This window comes from Myotis daubentonii, chromosome 7, assembly GCF_963259705.1.
Source record: "Myotis daubentonii chromosome 7, mMyoDau2.1, whole genome shotgun sequence".
NCBI classification, from domain to species: domain Eukaryota; kingdom Metazoa; phylum Chordata; class Mammalia; order Chiroptera; family Vespertilionidae; genus Myotis; species Myotis daubentonii.
Genome location: NC_081846.1, coordinates 16177633 through 16201930, shown reverse-complemented (window position 1 = coordinate 16201930; position 24298 = coordinate 16177633). Strand labels below are relative to the sequence as shown.

The 24298-nt window shown below is 37.9% G+C and overlaps 1 protein-coding gene and 1 non-coding gene across 2 annotated transcripts in view; both read right to left on the bottom strand.

Moving 5' to 3' along the window:
- Positions 1-18833, bottom strand: part of CPS1 (carbamoyl-phosphate synthase 1) — a 112780-nt gene extending 93947 nt beyond the window's left edge. The window contains exons 1-2 of the mRNA XM_059703025.1: positions 18544-18833; positions 2591-2700 (exon numbers count right to left, since the gene is read on the bottom strand). Of these exons, the coding sequence (XP_059559008.1) occupies positions 2591-2700; positions 18544-18669 (236 nt within the window). The 5' untranslated portion in view covers positions 18670-18833. The remainder of the gene's footprint in view (positions 1-2590; positions 2701-18543) is intronic.
- A 4082-nt stretch (positions 18834-22915) lies between these two features.
- On the bottom strand, positions 22916-23076 carry LOC132238990 (U1 spliceosomal RNA). Its single transcript, XR_009453951.1, has one exon. It is a non-coding gene; the product is annotated as a U1 spliceosomal RNA (small nuclear RNA).
- Between the last annotated feature and the right edge of the window lie 1222 nt (positions 23077-24298).

Below are 24298 nucleotides of genomic sequence, written 5' to 3'. Positions count from 1 at the left end.
CTTACAATACTTTCCAGTAAATGAATAAATACAGCTTGTCCTAGAGAACTGCAGTGTTGGAAGCAAATTAATCCATCAGGTCCTGTTTGACTTCTGTGATGTGACAAGATTTATTACCCATAATCTATCACACAGAAGAAAACTCCAGTGCCCTCCATCATTCTGATCTATATTAAACAGTTGTTTGTTGGCAGGTATATTAACACGGCTAGTAATTAGTGCTGTCGAAAAGCTTAAATAATTGCCTGGTGAAGGAAAACTTTTCAAGCAGGTTTTATACACTGTAATTTAATGTTCTCACCAGTGGAACTATTTAAAAAGCCATCTAATATTCTTCATTTCAAACAGAGAGCCAAGGGGTTAGAGAAAATGTACATTAATTATATCATGGAGGTTTGGCCAATCAATATCTTCAATATCAGTTAACCCAGTGTCTCCTTGTCTTTATAAGGCTAACTTGAATTTCACTAAAGAATTCATCAAATATTTTATAGCTTGGTCTTTTGAATCTCTAATGAAAACCTCCTGAAACCATCTAGTCATGTTTAAAGACTCATACTTTTTTTTTAATTCCCAGCTGTAAATGGCTGTATAGTGCACCCCCCCTCACTGTTTATATGTGGAAACTAGGATTCAGAAAGGTTAAGTGATTTTCCCAATCCTATCTAATAAAAGAGAAACATGGTAATTGGCGTACGACCGATACCCTTTTCATTGGCTAATCAGCGAGATATGCAAATTAACTGTCAGCCAAGATGGCGGCCGGCAGCCAGGCAGCTTGAAACTAACATGAGGCTTGGTTGCCTCAGTGACGGAGGAAACCAACGTTCCCCGCCTGCCGCTGCCTCTGAGCTGGCAGTTTAAGAAACTCTGTAACAAATACGCCCAACTTCAGCCAGCAGATTCGCAACATTGTAAGCAAAGGCCAGAAACCTACTTTCAGCCGGAGGCCTAAGAGCTGGAGCCAAGCCTCAAGCTAAAGCTGGCCCAGAATTAAAAAAAAAAAAAAAGGAAAAAAGGAGCGTTTGGGAGTTCAGTCACCCCCAGCCTGAAAACAGCGCTCAGCCCATCACCCAGGCTGGCCAGGCACCCCAGTGGGGACCCCCACCCTGATCCAGGACACCCTTCAGGGCAAACCAGCCGGCCCACCCATGCACCAGGCCTCTACCCTATATAGTAAAAGGGTAATATGCCTCCCAGCACCGGGATCAGCGGAGCCGTGAGGCCTCCCGGCACTGGAATCAGCATGACAGGGGGCAGCACCCAAACCCCCTGATCGCCCTGCGGCTCTGTGTGTGACAGGGGGCGGGGCCACAACCTCCCTATCCGCCCTGCTCTGTGCCTGATAGGGGGGAGCTCCCCCCCCCCCACGGGCCCTGCTCTGTGTGTGACGGGGTAGAGCCATAACCTCCCCCTCGGCCCTGCCCTGAGTGTGAGAGTGGCAGCGCCCCAACCCCCTGATCCGCCCTGCTCTGTGGGTGATAGAGGGCAGCACCCCAACCCCCTGATGGGCCCTGCTCTGTGCGTGACAGGGTACAGAGCCCCAACCCCCCTGATGGGCCCTGCTCTGTGTGTGACAGGGGGTTGCTCCACAACCTCCCCATCAACCCTGCCTTGAGTGTGACAGGGGGCGGCGCCCCAACTCCCCAATCAGCCCTGCTCTGAGCCCGACCAGGGGCTGCACCTAGGGATTGGGCCTGCCCTCTGCCACCCGGGAGCAGGCCTAAGCCAGCAGGTCGTTATCTCCCGAGGGGTCCCAGACTGCTAGAGGGCACAGGCCAGGCTGAGGGACCCCCCCTCCCCCCCCCCCCGAGTGCACAAATTTTTGTGCACCGGGCCTCTAGTATAGACATAATCAGTTATGATTAGGACTGAGACCAGAACTTCAGTCTCGTGGCTCTCAGGTGGACAAACATGTGCTGGCTAGGTAAGAACAGCTATAGGATTTCTGGAGCAACTCCCATCCTTGTTACAGGACATCTCTTAGCAGATCTTAACAGCTAAGTTGGGTCTCAGTTGATAAATTTTGAAAATATCAGCTCTATGCATCTGCTCTCCCACTGAATACTTCAAAACAATAAATGTATCTGTTATGTTGCCTTTCTTATTGGAGCGCAAAACTGTATAAAAACCCAAGGACTCTGTTAGCTCCTTTGGGTAGTTCATATTAGATGTGCAAGGTTGATTCTCAACTTCGCAAATAGAATGGCACTAGAATGTGCTTCCCACCCTTTGCCCTGATCCAGTTTTCATCAGCTCCATACCCCGCATGGCAGAATCCACTGAGTAATCTCACAGAAACTGTGTCCTTGCACCCTATGTTTCTGGAAATAATTTTGTTCCTTTTTTCTACCCTGGGGAAACACCAGTGTCCAAGTTCTGTTTCATTTACAACAGCAAAGAGGAGTTTGTGTCGCTGCCTCTTGCCAGGGGTGGCAGCAGTAGGCTGCGTACAGGCACAGCGCACGATCAGGGCAATATGAGGTCCTACTCTGAGGCAGTGGTTTCGACTTCCCCCCATGAGCAAGATCATCCAGCTATTCCTCCATACAGAGAAAGAATGCAGCTTTGGAGTGGAAGCATTACTCACCCTCCCAGGCCGGTATTAAAGACCACTTCACCAGCAACAGAGGATGGATGGCCAAAGGAATAACCCTTCATCTTAGTTCCATCTTCCAGGACAATGTGTGCCGTCTGTGCCTACAGAGACAGATTCATGATTCTTAGCAGACTACACAATGTAAAGCACCACTAGTTGAAAAAATCCCAAAGGTACAATACAAAAACCGATTAAATAAATGCACAGTATATTTGATGAAAACTTACTACCTAGATTCAGAGTCACTCTACTGTTACTTGTCACTTTTCTTCAAAGGCATGGCCCTTGTCACTGGCAGCTGTTTTATTTTGTTTTGCTTCAAAGAGGAACCGAAGCGTGTCAATACAGTGTCTGTTCTAAGTCTACTTGTAGAGTTCTTGTCAATCCAGAAATACTTCCACTGAGCTGAAATGCTATGTGTTTATCTTTTCCCCCTTTGCTCAAGTATTGCTGGAAGGAAAGTTCATGGGTTCGCATCAACATTGTAAATTGTACCACACAGCTCATCATCATTCTGAGGTTTAGAGCTGGAAGGAATCTTTAAGGTTATCTACCAAATTGTGTTCCAAGGAGTTCTTGCGTTTGATGGCGTTGTCCCAAGGGCTGCCTCCTCTGCCAGCTTTATGGTCATAAAGAAGCTGAAACTTTATGCTCTGTTAATACTGATACAAAAGCAAGCACTATGGAACATCTAAAATTACATGTCTTTTGCTTTTTAGTAGAGTTAATTATATCCATGTCTGATTCTCTCTTTAAGTTATAAGGCATTCTGAATTTGATTGCTTTACCATAATAATCTTTGAAACAGCTTCTATAAAATTATTGGCTTAGAAGAGGGACCATTAGAGAAACTTATCTAAGAAGAAGGATTTATCCACTCCTCATACATATTTTAAATTCTATTGTTGAAACAATTTAAACTTAACTTTCAATGTCCATAAAGTTCAGGAGAAAGAGAAATGTTTTAACCACACCTTCGGGTGCAAAATCTAGACTCTGTGAAAACCTCTATGGCACACAATAATTGGAACATGGTTAAAGAAATAAACTATTTAAGAAAGAACTCTAATAATTGAGAAAATTTGCATAATAATATTCAATATATTTTTTTAAGATTCAAGATGATATTACGGTTATTTTTTAAGACTCCTTGTTGTTTTACAGATAAACACTGAAGTACTGAAATGATTAAGGACAAAATAATATGAGATCTGATATTTGTTTCAAAAGGGACTGGGAGAATAAGCAGGGTTATAGATGAAACAAGTCCGGCCATGAGTTGAAATAGTTGAAGTAAGGGAGATTATTGTACTATTGTTCTCTCTGCAATGATTAAATGTGATCATTAAAGATAAAAACATTCTCTGCTTTTCTTCCCTCACATTCTTTGGACTGGATCCATAGTGTCTAATCCTTTTGTATCCTGCTACCAACCTCCACTCCCACCACACACACACACACACACACACACACACACACATATACACACACACCATGGTATGCAGCAGGAACTCAATAAATTATTTCTAGATTTCTGTTTCTAAGATCTTCTAGCTTTATAACATGCACTCAGCTTTTCAAGTGTTAAAAAGAAAAAATAACATTATTTTCTATAGTGACCTTCTCTGTAGAAATATGATGCCTTTTTTATGTGCAAAGTACATAAGTCTCAACATTGGAATGATTGCTCCTCAATGTGTATCTTTAAACCAATACATCAAGGGCCTAAATATTGTGTGTATGTGTGTGTGTGCATACACATCTATAATAATAAAAGCATGATATGCTAATTAGACTGGACAGCCAAACGACCTTCTGGATGTCCTTCTGGATGAAGCTGCGGCTACAAGGGCTGAGGCAAGCCACAGCGGCTGCAGGGCCAAGCCCGTTGCACGAATTTTGTGCATCAGGCCTCTAGTTAACTTATACACACAAGACTATTTTAGTAGTTTTTATTACAGTTGATATGTATAGTTCTTTCAACATGTCAGTATATATATTTAGTCTGAGGTACAATGCATGAATTTCAAGTTTATATTTCTGAGAGAGATTGGAAAAGTGCTGTGCCACACATTTTATACATTTTTGTGCATGTGAGTGTGTGGATGTATGTACATGGATAGAGTTCATAAAAAAAAAATTCCCCTTTTCTTAGTATATCAAATTACCTTTGATGTTGAGTTTTGTTTTATCTATAGCCTGGAAGCCAGTGTTTGACATTTCAAGCTTGACACTTTATTTTTCAACAAGAAGCCCAGTGCACGAATTCATGCACAGGTGAGGTCCCATGGCCTCATTGGCGATCTGGGCCAATTAGGCCTGTCTCGCCCAGTCCCGATCAGGGCCAACCGGGGGGATGGACCGCAGGAGGTTGGCTGATCACAGGAGGTTGGCTGTGGGAGTGCACTGACCACCAGGGGGCAGCTCCTGCATTGAGCGTCTGCCCCTGGTGATCAGTGTGCATCATATCGACTGGCTGACCGGTCACTTGGTTGCTTAGGCTTTTATATATATAGATAGTTGTGGTTTATCTTCTCAGCCACTAAACTAAAAAAGCTTTTGGAATTAGTATAAAACCACAATAATTAATGTAATATAAGTGACGATAAGACTTGGCTGACAGAGATCAGCTTAATGCACGAGTTCTGAACTCTACTCCCAAATCCAAGAAATCACCTTTGCATATCACTTCTACTAATCTAATATTCTTATTCCATATTTTAATGTTTCAACTATTATTTGTTTATTTATAATTCAAGACAGAGGTTGATAATTTTAGAAAGTAAGATTGTAATGCTTAGCATATTTCCAAAGACTATTATAAGCTCTTCAAATGTCTATGGTGATGGCTCTCAACAGGGTATGTTTAATGGGAAAAATCCCCATGTAATTCTGACAGTTTCACCAGGTAAAGCGCGTTGGTCCAAGTGATGAAATTTCACTGTCAAAAAATATTTCCTACTGAAAGTATGATCTTCTCAGGGAAGTCATGGATAGCCTACATGCTTTTATAAAATGGAAGGAAAAAGGAAAACCTTTTCTTAAATAATAACTTTGATAGAATCTAAGATAACTGTTCTCAGTTCACAAAATGTGTAAATTCCAGATGTTTTCTATATACCAGTTTATCCATCCTATTCTGAGCCATACCTGCCTAAAAATATTACTTCATAATACTTTTCTTCTATTTTATCCTCTTCTCATCTAAGAATTTCAAATTGTCTGATCTGTTAGTCACCATCTAATTATTTTAAAGAAAGATGAAAATTAACATAAGCAAATCCAACTCCTGTTACCTGTTCCTATAATTTAATTTGGTATTTTCCTTCCTTTCTCCATGGGACTAGTTTTCCACTTGGCTTTCCACCTTTTAAAGATAAATTTGAGGAGACATTTACTGTTGCCTGGAATAGTCCCTGAGATTGTGCTCAATAGGTATTTTTGCTCCTTTAATTATATTTTTTGTTCTTTCTGGCAGCTTTTATAGACCTTCCAATCTTCTTTCCAACTGCACACTATATTGTTACAAGGCTTCTGTGTATTGCCCACAGTACTGTTTATATTCCACTTAACTCCATTGTCCTCCAACGAGTTTAAAATGATGAGTGCCAACTGACTTACCTATGAGGAACTCTGAACAAAGAGCTATTATTTGGAATCCCCTCTGCTGGCTAAGAGTTCCCCAAATGCTATTTCATTTCAACAAATCCAAAAGAAATCCCCTTGTTATTATCGCAAGGTATTTTAGTAGCCTCAGTCCTAGTACAAAAAGGTCCGTAGCCTAGGAATTAGACCATAATATTAAGTTATAATACAAGTGCCTACTGCTAAAGCACTGTGGTCCTTTAAATGTTGAAAATGCAAATGAAACTTTGATAAAGAAGAATATATACACGTGTGGAATGTCAGGAGAAATAACCGAAAGGTTATATAAATATGATTCTACAAAATAAAGAACCTCCATTATGAGTGCTTAATTAAATGAATATTCCAACAAGACAGTTTAGACATTCAAGTCACAACATGTGCCAAGTACTATGTTAAGCTCTGGAAATACATGGATAAATGTTCCCGGTCCACCCATGTAGTAAAAGGGCTAGATATGCACATGGGTGACAAAAGAGAGGAAACCTCAAGAACAACACTGAAGCACCTGGATATACAAAGACACAAAAAGTTTCATCACTCCCCCAGGAGATGACTCTATAATTTAAAAAAAAATCACACTTTCTTTTCCATCCATGATTTAAGTAATAAAATTAAAAATTTTAAGAAAAAAAACATGTCAAATTTTGAATTTGAAGACCAAAATTTAAAGAATCCTTCAAGTCCCTGCTCAAATGTCATCCATCTTCTTGGAGAGAACTACCTGGACCCCCCTTTTCAAAATGACAATATGCCCTGTATACTCTTTTCTCATAGCACTCATTGCCTCCGAATATATTACCTGGTGTCTTATTTAAAATATCTGTCTTATCCCACTAGAGAGTGAATTTCATGTGGGCAGAGTGCAGGGTCAGCTTTGTTCACTGGTGTGCCTCCTATCCCTACATCAGTGCTTGGCACAGGGTAGACAATCTTTTAACTTTTGTTGGGTAAAGAATCATTGAGTGTCAATCTGAAGGTAATAACATTTTAATATGTATTTTTATGCATTCATTTTTTTAGTTTGCTTGAAATATGAATTCAAAAACAAGCAAGTAGCTGTTTTGAGTTGTCTTCTCGTTATGTTTAACTAACAGTGCCTTTCTATAATATCTTAAATGTAGTTTCATTGAATGGTGAAAAAGAGATGTGTCATTGAGGGGTAAGAGAGTGAGAAGGCAAAGGTCAGTGGATGGTTACACCAGGATATGCATATTAAACATACTAGTGTTCAATCAAACAAACATATTAGTGTTAAAATACATATTGGGCAGAGTTAAGACAAATAATCATGGTGATTCAAAACAAAAGGATTATTTATATCATTTTACAAGTTATTCCACATGAAAGAGTTAGGCGGTGTCTGAAATACATAACCAACTGTTTCATTCTAAAATAGAGGAGTAAAGGAAGAAAATCCTGTATTATTCAACTTAGTTTTAGAATAATTTATACAAATGAATCTTGCAGAAAAATTATTTTACATTTCTCATATTATTTGCCATAACAAATTGAAATGAAATGCCTAAATCTAATTCAAAATGGATCAAAAGTTATTTTAAACACTAAAAGCTATTACATTTTTAATTGCCAAAATTAATTGAATAGACATGTATTACTTACCTTGCTCATTAAGAAATGTGAGTATAGCTTGCTGCTGTGAACCAATCATTACCGAGCATTACAAGCAAGCAACAAATTCTAAGGGGAGTTTAATCTCGGTAGAATTGAGAAGGATTTTACTTTGGTTTGCTCTCACTAAATATGGAGAACAACTTTTCTCCTTTTAAAATATGAATACTTATAGGAGCATGATTTCCACCTGGCTACTCTGGGTTTTTTCTTTGTTGTTGTTTTTAATATGTCCTTACATATTAAAAGCCCTGTTTTCCAAACAACTTAAACAATAATAAATCTGATGATCTGATCCCTATCTGTTTGAATATTATGTCTTATTTCTCAATAGATTCTAAACTTAGAGGTTGAGAGGAAGGTGTGATTATCACCCCTAAAATCCTACTAGTATTAAATACCTAGCAAATACTAATTGGTTGAATGAATGAACAAATAAGTGAATGGCTATCAAGTGGAAAAGATGGCGCATAATTCTACTTTTGTTTCTCTGAGAGATACAGACTGGCTTGCAAATAACACTCCTGCTTTGCTCCCAGTCATATTTAGACTATTCCCCTTACGCTCTGCTCACAAAAATAAGAAGTGATGGGCAATTTATAGCTTTATTTAATTCCACATGATCTATTTCCTGGAGACTAGGTAAAGGAATAAAGAACACCTGTTTCAGTAGTATTCTCTCTTCCATATTCCACCAAGTAGAGATGTAAGTGGATACAGCAATTTCTTTTTATAAAGCCATTATATCATAATTAAGCTTTATTTGCACTTTAGTAAAATTACTTTAGTCAGATAATCTACTAACTATTTAGCAGAGTACTGCTAAATGATTAAATAATGAATTTAGTGAAAGAGGAAATTTATAACAGAAAGAAAAAGATACACACACTCTCTTCCATACCTACCTTCCCCATTATTTATTTTAATACTGATGCTATTAAATATTTTTCATTTTAAATTTGATATAATTCTTTTACTTTTAATCACATTTGAAATTCTTAATTCATTTGTCTTATTTTTTGGTTGAACTATTTTCTGAAATATAAATTTCTTATCCAATATTTTTTCTAGAAATGGTGAGTCTTACAAATCTTTCAAATCCAAAGATATTAAGTCTAATATGAAGATATTAGAGACTCTCTCTCTCTCTCTCTCTCTCTTTCTCTCTCTCTCTCTCTCTCTCGAAACTTGTCCTAACATCTCTTGGAAATAACAACTTTTAAATCTCATGTGGTTCTAAGAATCCAAATATAGAATAAGAATCCAAAGGCTTTGGAGAGTCTCAAGAAATAAAGTTCTGCTATTAATGGGGATTCTAATGCAGAGCACTGCAGGACACCTGCGTGCTTTCTTTCTTTGTATAGCCCCCAAAACATGAGAATTAGCCCAGCCCTAGCTGGTTGGGCTCCGTGGATAGAGCATCAGCCTGCAGACTGAAGGGTGCCGGGTTCAATTCCAGTCAAGAGCACATGCCTGGATTGTGAGTTCGGTCCCCAGTGGGGGGTGGGGGGAAGGGGTTGTAGGAGGCAGCCAATCAACGATTCTCTCTCATCATTGATGTTTCTATCTCTCTCTCCCTCTCCCTTCCTCTCTGAAATCAATAAAAATATTTTTTTAAAATTATCCCAGACTTCAGGTGACTTTGACACAGCTCCTAAACATCAGTCAAAGCCCAAAGTCTTTAGGTGCCCCCAAGTTGGCCAATGTTCAAGAATGGACATTCACTTTTGGGGGCCTAAGAAGCACAAAGTCAGCATGCAAGTATCTCAAATGAAATTCACACACACAGTATTTCTCTATGCCTTCTAAAAATCTCTTGATTGACCTCAAACCAATGTTTAAATTGTATCTGCAATTAACATCTACAACTCCTCAGAATTACATTTTTCCCATACATATAATTAAATTGCAAAACATACAAACAAGCCCTTGCCATACCCACACCCCACAAAAAATAGCCCAGGAATTATAACCAATATGGATAGCAAGGAAAATGCATTAAAACTAGTTTATACTTATAGTTTGATTTCATTTAGCCCGAAGCATACAGATATTGTGGATCTGAAAGCCCAGCTTCTGGCTGAGCAGCGCTCTCCCTATCGGAGCACACTGACTGTCAAGGGACAGATCCTGCATAGAACGTCTGCCCCTTGGTGGTCAGTGCACATCATAGCGGTCGGTTGTTCTGGTCGTTCCACCATAACAGTCACTTAGGCTTTTATTATATAGACTAGAGGCCCGGTGCACAAAATTTGTGCACTTGGGGGGAGGGGGATCCCCCAGCCTGGCCTGTGCCCTCTCTCAGTCTGGGACCCCTCAGGGAATGACCACCTGCTGGCTTAGGCCCACTCCCCAGGGGATTGGGCCTAAGATGGCAATCGGACATCCCTCTGGCAGCACGGCAGCCCTCGGGGGATGTCCACTTGCCAGCGGGGAGCAGGCCTAAACTGCAGTTGGACATCCTTAGTGCTGCTGAGGAGGCAGGAGAGGCTCTCACCACCACCGCTGTACTGGCAGCCATCAGCCTGGCTTGTAGCTGAGCAGAGCTCCTCCCATGTGAGAGCGCACTGACCACCAGAGGGCAGCTCCTGCATTGAGCGTCTGCCCCCTGTTCATCAGTGTGTGCCATAGTGACCAGTCATTCCCAGTCCTTCTGCTGTTAGGGTCAGTTTGCATATTACCCTTTTACTATATAGGATAGAGGCCTGGTGCACGGGTGGGGGCCGGCTGGTTTGCCCTGAAGGGTGTCCCGGATCAGGGTGGGGGGCCCCGCTTGGGTTCCTGGCCAGCCTGGATGAGGGGAGGGGCTGATGGCTATTTGCAGCTGGTCATACCCCCTTCATGGTAGAGGTCCCCACTGGGTTGCCTGGCCAGTCTGGATGAGGGGCTGAGGGCCATTTTCAGGCTGGCGGGTGACTGAAACTCCCAACCTCTTCTTTTTTTCTTTTATTTTTTTAGTCTGGGATTTATTTACCTTCTTTGGCTGTCACTGGAACTGAGAGCCGGCTTTAGCTCTGAGGCTCAGCTCCAGCTCTGAGACCTCAGCTGCTGAAAGCAGGTTTCTGGGGTTTGTTTAGCTTCTATAATTGCAACATTGTTTCTTAGAGTGCAGCTCAGAGGCCGGCAGCGGCAGGCGGGGAACCTTGGCTTCCTCCATTGCTGGAGCAAGCAAGCCTCCTGTTCGCTTCAGCTGCCTGGCTGTTGGCCGCCATCTTGGTTGGCAGTTAATTTGCATATCACCCTGATTAGCCAATGGGAAGTGTGTCAGAGGTATGGTTAATTGCCATGTTTGTCTATTATTAGATAGGGTACTCTCTTTGAGATCAAGTTTAAAAGGGTAGATGTTTCAAAGCATTTTCCATAATAAGGAAAATGCAACAACTATTGATGGGAGTCACACAACCAAATTCCCTTTTCAAGAAGCTTTGAAAATGTGCCCGTGGTGCTGTGATTAGCTGATTTAGAGGGCTTAGTCTTAGGAAGTAATAGTCAACATTAAAACACAATGTATAATTTAACCTATAAACGTTTTTGAAACAGCCTGTGTTTATTATTGTCTTAGGCTTGTCCTTTGCATTCGGTATTGTTATTAAAAATCATCCACTTGTTCATTTATCATTCCACATCCAAGCATCATTCTGAGCTAGCTTCGAGGATATTGATTCTTTACTTTGAAACAGTTTTCTTTGGATCTTTTAGTTCAAAACACTGGAGACAAATCAAAAATATATTTTCCTTGCAGTCTAAGATTGCTTATGGTGAACACCTATCATGTTAGACTTTTGCATATGTGGAACTTGCAGGAATATATGAGAAAGAAACAAGTTGAAAAACAGCATATTCTGTTCCAAACACATGACAATATTTTGGTTGAAGTGGAAGAAATATGTCAACTCTAAACAGCATTGCCCTAAAATATCCTTCCTAAAGCATTACTAATGGCCATATAAAACAAGAATCCTTACTGATTCTTTGATTTAAACAATGTGTTCTCAAAATACAGCCAATAAAAGGAAAGGGAAAATATAATTTATTTTGTATTAAGGTAAAGTGCAATATATAAATGAGCTTTTGAATAAGCAATAAAATTACAACAGGAGAAATGATTTAGAGCAGTCTGAAGCCAAGTTAAACAACTATGGCTTCAGATATATAAGCACAGTAACAAAAATGCCAAATTAAAATGATCCATGTGATGTTCGAGGCCCAATTATAATTCTAACCAGATTTGCTACATGTATAGTTGTAGCAAATCAGACTTCCCTGTGTCCTTGTGCTAACTGCAGTGCTTACACATCTCTGAAATGGGAAGTGCACATCTCACACCCCCGGGTGTGAGAATTCACAAGTAAAATGTTCTGGATGCAAAGCCTCTCAAGCTAATTTGTTTATTTTTTCTTTTTATTGAATTTATTGAGGCGACACTGGTTAACAAAATTATACAGGTTTCAGATGCACAATTCTACAGCACAGCTTCTGTGCATTGTACTGTGTGCTCACCACCACAGTCAAGTCTATCGTCTATCACCGTTTATCTCCCTTTTACCCTCCTCTACTTCCCCCTCTCCCCACCTTCTCACTCCTTGCCCCCTGCAATCACCATGCTGTTTGCAGTGTCCATGAGGGTTTTTTTTCTTTTTTCATTTTTTCTCAATCCCTCCACCTTCCCTTCAACCCACCCCCCTAACCACAGCTGTCAGCCTGCTTTCTATCTGAGTCTATCTCTATTTTGCTTGTTAGTTCATTTTCGTCATTAGATCCCACATGTGAGTGAAATCATACAGCACTTGTCTTTCTCTGACTAAGCCGCAGGCTAATTTAGCAGTAAGTTTCATAAAAGATCTGAATATAAAACATTATAGCTACAGTAATCCTCTTAAGCTAGTAGTGAAAATAAAAATGATCTACTCTGGGAATCTGACTCTATTACTGTCAGATTGTCATGTAAATTATTTGCATATGTCAATTATTTGCATATCAGAAAAAGTAGAAGCCCCATGTGCTTATTTCATTTTCACCAAGGCCTAAAGCTATATAATATGTTTGATTTCTGGCTTACCTCATGATTCTGAGCTAGTAGTTCCTGTCAGTATTCATCCTCTTAAGAATCAAATAAATCTGATCCAAGATTTGCAAGAAGGAAGCTTAAAGCCAGAATTTATTTCAATTTCTTATTGCATAGGTAATATGGTAAAAAGCTAAAATCTTTGGAATGTTCTCTATTGATACATGAAAGCTTATTTTTATTCTTTAAGTTACACTATCAAAATATGGATACTCACAATTCAGAATTACAGCACAATTTGCTCTCTAGAATATTTAATGAGACTTGGCTGTAGTTTTAATGTCAACATTTCAGGATTTCAAAGTACTGTAGCAGCAGTAATCAATTAAGCCTTACAACATCCCAAGTTAATATTCAGTCATCTGCCTTTGGTTAAACTTCAGCCAGTGTTAGGGGGGAAAAAATCACGAAGCTGATTTTCTTTAATACTTCTATGTTCTGGTCATTTATAAATACATGAGTCAGATTTATAAGTGATTTTTATTATAATTATGCTTCTCATTATAAATAAAATATGGCACTTAGAAAAATTCCATTACAAAATATGTTTAAAAATTGTAGGTTTATTAACATCTGCTATGTAGTACAATGTTCTGAATCTTAGAGGTATCTCCAATGTTATATGGTAATTTTTACTTTATAATAATAAAGTAAAATGGTCTTCTATTCAATTCCACATCATAGAAAAAACTTGCTCAGTAAAATTCTTAGTGATACAGCAACCCTATTGATTCATTTGTAAGAGCTTCACATTAACCAATAAGCTCTCTATGGAATTTTAAAGACCATCATATAGCACTTATTAAGTTGGGACTAAAAGAATAAAGCATAGAGGGGAGTTGAAAATACTTTCATGAGTTGAACTCCTTAGGGCAGATGAAGAAAATCAAGTGTAAACTTGAGATCACCAGGGCTGAAGAGTCCAACACCAAGTGTGACCCTGGTCCATGTAGCTGTCTCCAATCCTCCGTCATTGTAGAAACCTTGAGGAATACTGGTCACATGGAGTACGTTCAGTCTAACATAGAAAACTCCTAAGACCTTGAAGTGACCTCTGGTATGATCACTGCTTGAGAGATATTGGAAACATTCTACTACACTCCCACCTTTAGCACAAATCAGAACTATTAAGAACATCTAAAGAAGATGTGAGGACAAAGGAATGTTCTCTATTTCTACAGAAGTGGGTTCTAAATTAACCTTTAAACCAGCAGTAAGTCTGGCTAAGCATGATTAAATAGAAACTCCAGGCATCATCAGCAAGAGAGGGAAGCTTGAGGCCAAGACTAGTGCCAGTTCTTTGGGCATTTCCCTCACCTGAATCCTTAGTTTCTGACCCAGAACTGGGACTAGGATGAGGCGAGTGAGGTGCCTCAAGTGCAGCATGGAAGGAAGGCATCCTTGGTCCTGGTAGCAACAGCCTCCTTCCATGTTGCACCTTAGCTATCTCACCCCCCTACCCTAATCTAAGCTCTGCTCAGCTATTTTTTTTCTCAAAGATTTCATGGCAAGAAGCTCAAAATATCTGTTGATGACAAACAAGTGAGTCTATACTTTAGAAAGAGGGCTATGAAAAGCGGAGTACATAAATTAAAATGTTCAAAAGAGAGGCCACCTCCAATTTAAAGAAATATTGTCCAACAAAAATATGTAAAGTCGCTCATCTATTCCAACTAATTCTGCAACAGCTCACTTGGGATTGGAACATTAATTTATTATTTCAATAATTTGGATTATCCTGGATGAATCCAGTCCTAAAACCTATCTTTAGTAAAAGTATAATACAGTTATTTTTTAAAGTGTGTGATAATCATATCGGTATCCCACCTCTTCTATGTACAGAGGCTCCAATATAACAATAAAATCTATTTTCTGTGAATGTCTTTGTAGCTACTACAATATAACTAAATGGTTCTAATTGTAGGAGTTTTTGTAGTTGCCAATTCTAATCAAATCACAATAGCTCCTCAAGGCTGAGCTAAATAGATACTTCTACGTTAGAATCAGGATATAATATCTTACAAAATGAAAACCTTTCAAAGACAATAATGATTCCTGTGACTGATTTGTATCTGAAGTGCCAGAGACAAGGATACTTGGACAGTTAGGTTCCTGTCTTAATTGTAACACAAGTCACAATTTTTAAAAATAAGTGGATTAATGTTAGAAGCAGTATTTATTGGACCCTTTTCTATTCATAGGAAGCTTAACCTTTCTAATTTAATCACTTCAATTTCCAAATTCATTTGCAAGTAAAAACAAAATCATTAATCTTGGCTACTTTCCAAGGCTTGTGAACTCAGAATTTTAAATTTGTAAGTTTCTTGAAATCAGAGACTATCTACATTATCTATTTATTTCCACTTATTTTTTTATCTGCATACTATCAGGATAAAAGTTTCATGTTTACTTGTGAAATAATGAATTAATGAATGAATGAAATAGGACATTAGGTTGTACTTCTTGCCTTTTGAAAATGAATTCACCATCGTGGAAAAAATATTTGCTTCATAATTTTTGAGTCTAATTCATTATAAGCAATATCTTCCTAAAGATAGGTTTAATATAAGGCAAAGGTGAAAAAATTACCACTATAAGTATTTGAGAAATTGTATCATATATCTTGTCATTTTTGAATGTGTAGCCCATGAATAACATGAACAAACTCTGATCTAATTCTCTACTAAATCCTACTGAAAGGCATAGGACAGAATTTATTTTTTCAAGTATCCAGTTTTGCTTTTAAAGTATTTTATAGATTTTTAAGTACTGATCATATGTGAAGATCACACAGTCCTTTGATTAAGGAATCATTTCCACACACTGAGGACAAAATTTAGGTTTGAAGAGCATATATGACTTGACCAAGTTTAGAGCATTGATAAACGCAGAGGAGGGATTAGAATCCAGATCAACTACAATTGGCTGAATGTAATAATGAGCACCAAACATCTTACACTACTAATATAAAGAGATCATGGTTTCTAAAACCTTCATGGAATAATATTTTACAGTGGTTGATCATGTATACCTTTAATATCAAACTATTTCTTGTTTGTTTGTTTTGTAAATCTTACCCAAGGATATTTTTTCCCATCGATTTTTAGAGTGGAAGGCAGGGAGGGAGGGAGAGGAGAGAGAGAAACATCCATGTGAAAGAGACACTTCAATTGGTTGCCTCCTGCACACGCCCTATCTGGGGCCAGGGATCAAATCTGCAACCCAGGTACGTGCCCTTGACTGGAATCAAACCCACAGCCATTCAGTGAGCAGGCTGATGCTGTAATCATTGAGCAACACTGGCCAGGGCCATATCAAATTCTTTTTAAATGAAGGGCACCTTGAAATTTGTTGCTCTTCCCATAAGTGAAATATAGCTGTCTATTGGCAGGTATGCTATGTAAATATTAGCCACAAACAATTATGCAAGGAAGGGCCACAAAAAAGTTCAAGTGTGTCACTGCTGTTGTCTCACCCACCCTCTGTTACCAAGGGGAGAGTGACCTTCAAAGACATTGAAAGGCAACTAATCCAGGCCAATGTTTATTGACCTGAGAGCAGCATATCTAACACAATCTAACTCTAGGCAATATTGTTTTCATTACTACTTATTCTCTTTAAAGTTATATATGAGTACTTTTTTAAAATATATTTTATTGATTTTTTACAGAGAGGAAGGGAGAGGGATAGAGAATTAGAAACATCGATGAGCGAGAAACATCGATCAGCTGCCTCCTGCACACCCCCTACAGGGGGTGTGCCCCCAGCCAAGGTACATGCCCTTGACCGGATGCGAACCTGGGACCCTTGAGTCCGCAGGCTGACGCTCTATCCACTGAGCCAAACCGGTTAGGGCATGAGTACTTTTGACATGTCACTCACACTGAACTGAAACCAGATACTCTCATAATTTATAGCTCCTCACTGTATCTTTGGTATGTTTTAAAACAGTGGTTCTCAACATTCCTAAAGCCGTTACCCTTTCATACAGTTCCTCATGTTGTGGTGACCCCCAACCATAAAATTATTTTCGTTGCTACTTCATAACTGTAATTTTGCTACTGTTATGAATTGTAATGTAAATATCTGATATGCAGGATGTATTTTCATTGTTACAAATTGAACATAATTAAAGCATAGTGATTAATCACAAAAACAATATGTAATTATATATGTGTTTTCTGATGGTCTTAAGCGAGCCCTGTGAAAGGGTCGTTCGACCCCCAAAGGAGTTGTGACCCACAGGTTGAGAACCGCTGTTTTAGAACATATGTCCTTTCTGCTCTCTTGTTACAACTAAACTGAATTTATAAAAAAATGGTTGTTCCTGGGTTTCTTAATTTAAAATGATAGTTTTTTAATACTTTATCCTGAGATCTTGACTTACTTTTCTCACTCTGTGTTTGTGTTTGTGTTTGTGTTTGTGTGTGTGTGTGTGTGTCTGTCTGTCTGTCTGTCTGCCCTCTCCCACCCTCACCTCCCACCTCTCACTCCTCACCTCCTATCTCTTTCTGTCTGTCTCTCTCTTTTCCTTCCCATTTACTCCTGTCCCTTCCCCATTCCTGTCAGTGGAGGCCATAAGAGTCTATGGGCATTGCTAAGCCCTACAGATGTCACTCAGTTACAACCATATTGAGTCCTGACTGGAGCAACCTAAGCAGTAGAATCTGTAGAAGCATTTGAAGGACTTTTAGTCAACCCAGTGGACATATAAAGTATAAGCAGAATACTTAAAACTATTACAACCTAATTTTATATCCACTGAGAGAAATTGCTTAGGGGTTTTTTCCTACTTCACTTTTCATAGCTCTTACTACTAAAGAACTACTGAGATTACCCCAGCTTCATATTCACAACAGGTGATTTGCACTGTCAAAGTTCCCTTGGAGTAGCTTCAGGCTTCTCTGGTAATAAAAGTCTTCACAGAGGTACAGAAAGGAACAGAAGCCTAGTGAACTCTCATAATTCAGGGGCCGGGGCAAGGAAGAGCACTTAATGCTCCCTTCCTGGACCTGCTCTTCAGTTACACATACACTCAGAGGAACAGAAGCATCAGCTGCTAGTTGTCTCTGTCTTGCTCTGCAAACTAAAACTCATACATGTGGCCTTCTAAAGAAGGGCTAAGACGAAAAAGGGAAAATCATTGTCTACATGAAGATCTGCAAGTATCAGATATTTTCCTTTCAAACATTTTCTGAAAAAAGAAGACACTTGAAAAGATGAAAGTTTACAGTGAGACAATATAGGACGGGGGCTTAACACACCGTCACGTGGCTCATGAATAAAAGCAACCCCACGTTTGAACCCAAACTGAGAGCAGTAGTGTCTGGGCACACACAGAGCCCTAAAAGCCTTTAAAACATTTGCTTTCTAAACAGAACACTTACAGTTTACATGTTAACCGGAGTTGTGACCCTCCTTTTACAGTGTGAAAATTGCTGTATTTTTACTCAGAGCAGATATAAGCAAGCATCAGGTAAATCACTAGGTTCTATGGTAAATACTAATAAGTTAACATTTCAGAACTACATTCAGATATTTGCTTCACACTAAACTACATCCCGTACAATGTTATCAGCAGCAATGGATAGGAGAATATTACCTTGACAGAAAGGAGCCTGACACCAGGTCTTGAAAATTTCCATTGATGTTGTGCAGTCACATTGGTAAAGCCGAAGCCAGTCTTCAGGGCCTTCACTACTTTGCAAGCTGTCAAAATCCTCGTCATTTTGAAGATGTGGATTTGTGACTAAAATTAAATGAAATTACATATATTTTATGAGAATTTTGTTACAATATTTTCAATTAATGGGAAAGAAAGCTGGGGAGAGGGGAGTACAGTCAGGTGCTGAGGGCTGACTGCACAGGGATCTTTGAATTTCCATTCATTCTGTTATTAAATGTCTTCAGCCACAGCTCCTCCTTCTCTTAACCCCTCCTCCCAAGGTAATGCCCGGAGATGTTCTATGGACATGTAATACGAATTGCAAAACATCAAACACTACCTTCTCCTGCTGAAATAACGCTAGTGTTGTAGAAAACCAGTCATCCATCAAAGGAATTGCTTATGCAGCTGAATAGAATGACCTAGACAACCTTACGCATCTCACCCTAAAGAGTAGCAACTTTCTAATAATGCCAAGGATCAAAGGCTTTTTACTTGTATTAGATGTAATGCCTAATTTGTCTTAAAAAAAAATGTTGGATTTCTAAAGAAACCTGAAGGCTTGGCATTTTCTGCTTGGAAAAAGACAGTGGGAATCACATAAAGCCAAAAAGGACATCAGAATAGACTTTTCTCCACAAATAGAGAGTGAAATATATTGTTTTTGCTTCATTTTGATCTTTTGGGTTAATAAAGTTCTGTGTTCCAAATTTTAAAGCAATGGGTAATAGTAAGTAAAACACAGCTGGAGCAAAGCAGCCTATTGAAATCCCTCTCAAGTGTTAGATATGTAAGTGTAGGAAACAATGGCAAACGTGGATTTGAGTTTTTAAAAAGGATTTTTAATTATTAAAATGTTACATATAAATTTCTCAAAACTTGAGCATTCATGTTTCAACTGAGTTGAAATTCATAATTTAGCCCTTCAATCCCATGGTTGATCCGCAGGCAAAGGTTCCCATTGGTTGGGGACAAGCTCTCACTTGTCATGTGTCTATGTAGATCAGGAAATGCTGCAGCATTTTCCTTTGATACTTTGCAAAGGAGGCCAAGGAATAAAGGCTCCCTCCTAGGGCCTCCCAACACGGAAAATCTGACATAAAATGACAGAGATTGTAACTTTTACTGATATAGGATGAGTGCTAGAACTAGGGGGTAGAGGATGAGGATGGGTTTTTGAAAAAAGAGCTAAGTTGAAGTTCAATCATCTGTCTTACTTGTTGTATTCATGTATAAACACTCTCCAAATCCAAATTACTATCACAGCTCCAGGTGATAGAAAACTGAAAAAATAGTCTAATCTAGTGTACAGAAGTAACGAATAAAATAGGTAATGTTATGGTAGGGTGTCCAAATATAATGAAAATAAATAAATAGATAAACTCCCTTGTTCATGTGCAATAAAATTTAAGTTTGGGATTGTGTTGAACCCTGTTATCCTGAAGGATGTGGAAGAGCATACCAAGTAGATAGAGGGGAGAATACCAGAGGGATGGCATGAGCAATAGCATAAAAACATGAAATCCTATGGCGTATGTTTTAAAAAGCTCTGAAACAGTCCAAGCAAGCCTAAATGCAAGGTGTAGGGTGGGGAAGTGAATAGAAATCATAACATGGAAGACTTTGCATGCCTTAAAATGGTTGCCCTTAATCCATAAATAGTGTTTGTGGTACCTACAGAAGTGCTTTGAACAAAGGTGAAATTTATATGAAAGAAAGATGATAAAAAATGAATTGGAGGAAAAAACTGTCAGAAAGAAAACTCCCAACTTAGACAATTAAAGACTTAGAAACAGTATTTACTGGCTTAGTGCAATTCTAGGTTAAGCCTTGGTCTCATCATATATATATATATATATATATATATATATATATATATATATATATATATATATATATATAGAGAGAGAGAGAGAGAGAGAGAGAGAGAGAGAGACTTGCCTTTCCCAAATTAGAGAAAATGGCATCTACTTATTCTTTTTTAAAAATTTAATGCAAAATAAATTTAGATGGTCCCCTTACCCAGAAGTACTCATGCAATGAACATTGTAGTATATTACCTCCCTCTATTGTCTATGCTTTTATTAAATATGACAGTTGGGAACAGATTGAAATCTACAACCAAATTGGAAAACAAATTATTTTATTAGTGAGGATGTTTACATTATGATAGACCAAAAGGATGAGTTGGTTGTTAGTGACATTTAAGTCTGACATGAAAAATTTAGTGAAAATGTTTCACTTTGATTAAAGACACTTTTTCAAAGCATGTTTTTAAAAAGTGTTTTTAATTTGAATTGATATTATTCCCTCTGATTGCATTTACATGGTTCTCACCTCACATAAGCTGCACACAAGTAAGCAGGGTGACGTCTATACACCTACGCACACACAGGGGCTGAGGAAACCCATGCATTTGAAATGCGTTTTGTAAAAGCCAGGCCATTAAAGGTTCTCTAATCTTATAAGTTACTCACTCAAAAAAGCAAAATATTATATATAGCCCCTCTTTTCGATTAACATTCATCATAGTTGCAGGATTGCAACTATTTTCTCTGCACAATCCCATGTAGAAAAATTAAAACTAAATTAAAGCTAAACATTATTTTTCTCAATTTTGATGGAGTAAATAACGTTCTGGTAGTTTTTAATTTAATGCTAAAAACTATTCTATTTCTTTCATAAATTGGAAAATTCCTTGAATATATATACCAGTATATAGATAAATATATGTATATATGTGTATATACATAGAAAGATTATACATACATATGTATATGTATATATGTATGTGTGTGTATGTGTGTGTATATATATATGTGTGTATATATAAATGTGTGTGTGTATATATATATATATATATATATATATATATATATATAGGCAGAGAGAAGTATCCTTCACTAACATCATAATTTATCATTTCTTTAGAGGAATGAAAGCACTCAGCCTTCCAAATCCCTAAGAGCAATTAATTTGATTACTTTATCATTGGGATATCTAGTATTGAAAATGGTACTTTATAAAGTACAAAGTAGTGTTTATTTTCATTTGATATTAAAGAAATTTGGAAAATACAGAAAAATAGATAATAGCCCACCCTTCAAACATAACCTTTGCTAATAAGTTAGTGTATTTTTCTTTAGCATTTATTTGTATGCACAGGTCATAATTTTGAAAACTGTGATTAACTTTCATTAGGCTTTCATGAGATACTATTATAAGTATGTTCAATGTTATTACATGTTCTTTTATTTTTTAAATATATTTTATTTATTTCAGAGAGAAGTGGAGAGGGGGAGAGAGATAGAAACATCAATATGAGACAGAACCATTGATTGGCTGCCTCCTGCATGCCCCACACTGGGGATGGAGCCTGCAACCCGGGCATGTACCCTGACTGGGGTCAAACCATGACCTCTAGGATCATAGATTGATGCTCAACCACTGAGCCATGCTGGCCTGGCATTACATGTTCTTTTAAAATTTTAATTGAAATGGCTGCAACATATTCCATTTTCATTGTTTCTATTGTTGTACTATGCATACCAATATCAATATTTGATAAATATTACCAAATTTCTTTCCAAAGAAAGTGTGCCCATGTAGATGTCAATCATAATATATGAGTGTCCCTTTTGATACATTCTCACCAACATTAGGTATTATCTTTTATTTGCCTCTTTGAACACATACACACAAAAAAAACACAATAATTTGTTTTCATTTAAATTTTAAATTGTTAATGAAGTCACATACTTTCATATGCTTCTAATTAGTAGTATTTCTTCTTTTTTCCACATTTTTGTTCCCATTAATCTATTTATGTTAAGAATCATCTTAAAAGGAAACATAAAGCAACCTGATTGATAGCCTATATTTGTCTCCTCTTCATTTGGATAATCCATTGACATAAGCATTGAGAAGCCTCCTACCAATTCGGAAAAATTGCTCATCCTAGAGAATAAAAGCTTCATGATTTGGAATAAAGTGAAAATACTGGTGTTAGCTATTCCTTCTTTAAAGGTACAGAAACTGCCAACTGCCCTCTCGAAGTGTGTCTTGCGAGGTAATGAACCAGAGACAACTCTTAATGGTGCATCTACAAAACGTCTTCAATACAACAAACATGCAAGAGGCGCTTCTGGGGAAATGATGGAAGGGATGGATGAATTCCTCTATACCAAGTTTCTGCCTGATCAATGATGTTTATTTAAGTGAAGGAAATAAAACTATGTCAGATGAACATACGACAAAATAAAGATACTGAAGAAAAGAGTCAATTAATAATTCTATGAAAGGCTATTTTAAAGAGATAAACCCCCTCCCCCTCACTACCACAAATTATGCAGCCGAGTTTCCCACATTTGGGGAAATCGCAGGTGTCAGCACATCTGGAATGCAATGGGTAAGCCTCGCCCTGAGAAAACCACCTTCGTGACCATTTTATCTCCCCTGCTAGGTAAGTATTAAAGAGGTAAATTTAAAGCAGCAAGAAGCAAGGTCTGTCTGGAAAGCAAATAAATCCAGAGTAAAAGAAGGTGAAGCAACCCTCCAAAAAAGAAAGCTATCTTTTGTGTCTGAGCATAGATGCATGAAAATGGAATATAAAAGGTAGAAGTGATTATTGTGGTTAATTCTGAGTTGTATTAGCTTAATGTAACAAGGGGCACTGTCTTAAATGAGGATATGGACAAAAAAGGCTACTCTTTGAGGGGAAAGGGTATAGATTTGTATGCACATAAAAGGCATATATTTTCTCCCATCAGAAAAACTAGGAGAATCTGGTAGAAAATTTCCTCATATAAAGTTGACCAAGGAGACGATTCATCAATAATGATAATAGATAGATATCAGGCTGTTAGATGATGTGTTTTTTAAATAATCTGAAGTCTTTGGAAATCCAATCAAGTGAGACATATTCATTAAGATCCAATTGGTATTTTGGGGGACAGAAATTGAGGAACCAATTTTCATGAATGTGCTTGTCAATCTAACATTTGGTAACATAAAGAGTGGTTGAAGTGAAACAAAGGTAGTTGAAAAATAAAGTTGAAAACAGACCTAGTAAAAATGGTTAAAAACATAAAAATCCAAGGCACATGTGATTTATACACTAGGATAATAAAAAAGCTACAACGCCTAATACCCCCACTTGAAAACCTTAAAGAGAGACATGTGTTTATAAAGAATAAATCTTGGATTAATTTCTTCCTTAAAAAAAGAGAGATTTCTAGACTAAGTGGAAATGTTAGATACAATTGACCTTTATTCAAGAGCATTGAATATATTTTCTAGATCATGATTAGGTGCATACATCTTTGTTAAGAATATATAAATGCAAGAGGACATATTAGCCAGTGAGTAAAACAAGCTTGTTTTGTAGGATGAGATCAGAGTGGACAATGCCTTAAAGAGTTGGTTCAGAATTCAGTGACCTTGGCAAACTGAAGTCATAGTCAAACACAAACAGAGTAAAGTGCAAGCAAAGTGAGGTCACATGGAAGTTAGCCCAAAACGGACAAAAAAACAAGCTTCAAATGCAAGTTGTGGAGGACTAATTATATGGAAATAGGCCAAAACCCATAGATAGTAGTCATACAGTGTAGCAAGTTGCCCAAAGTTACTCATAGTAAGTTATAATCATTAAAGCCATACATTAAAAAAAAATTAGGGGGGAAAATTAAGAAAA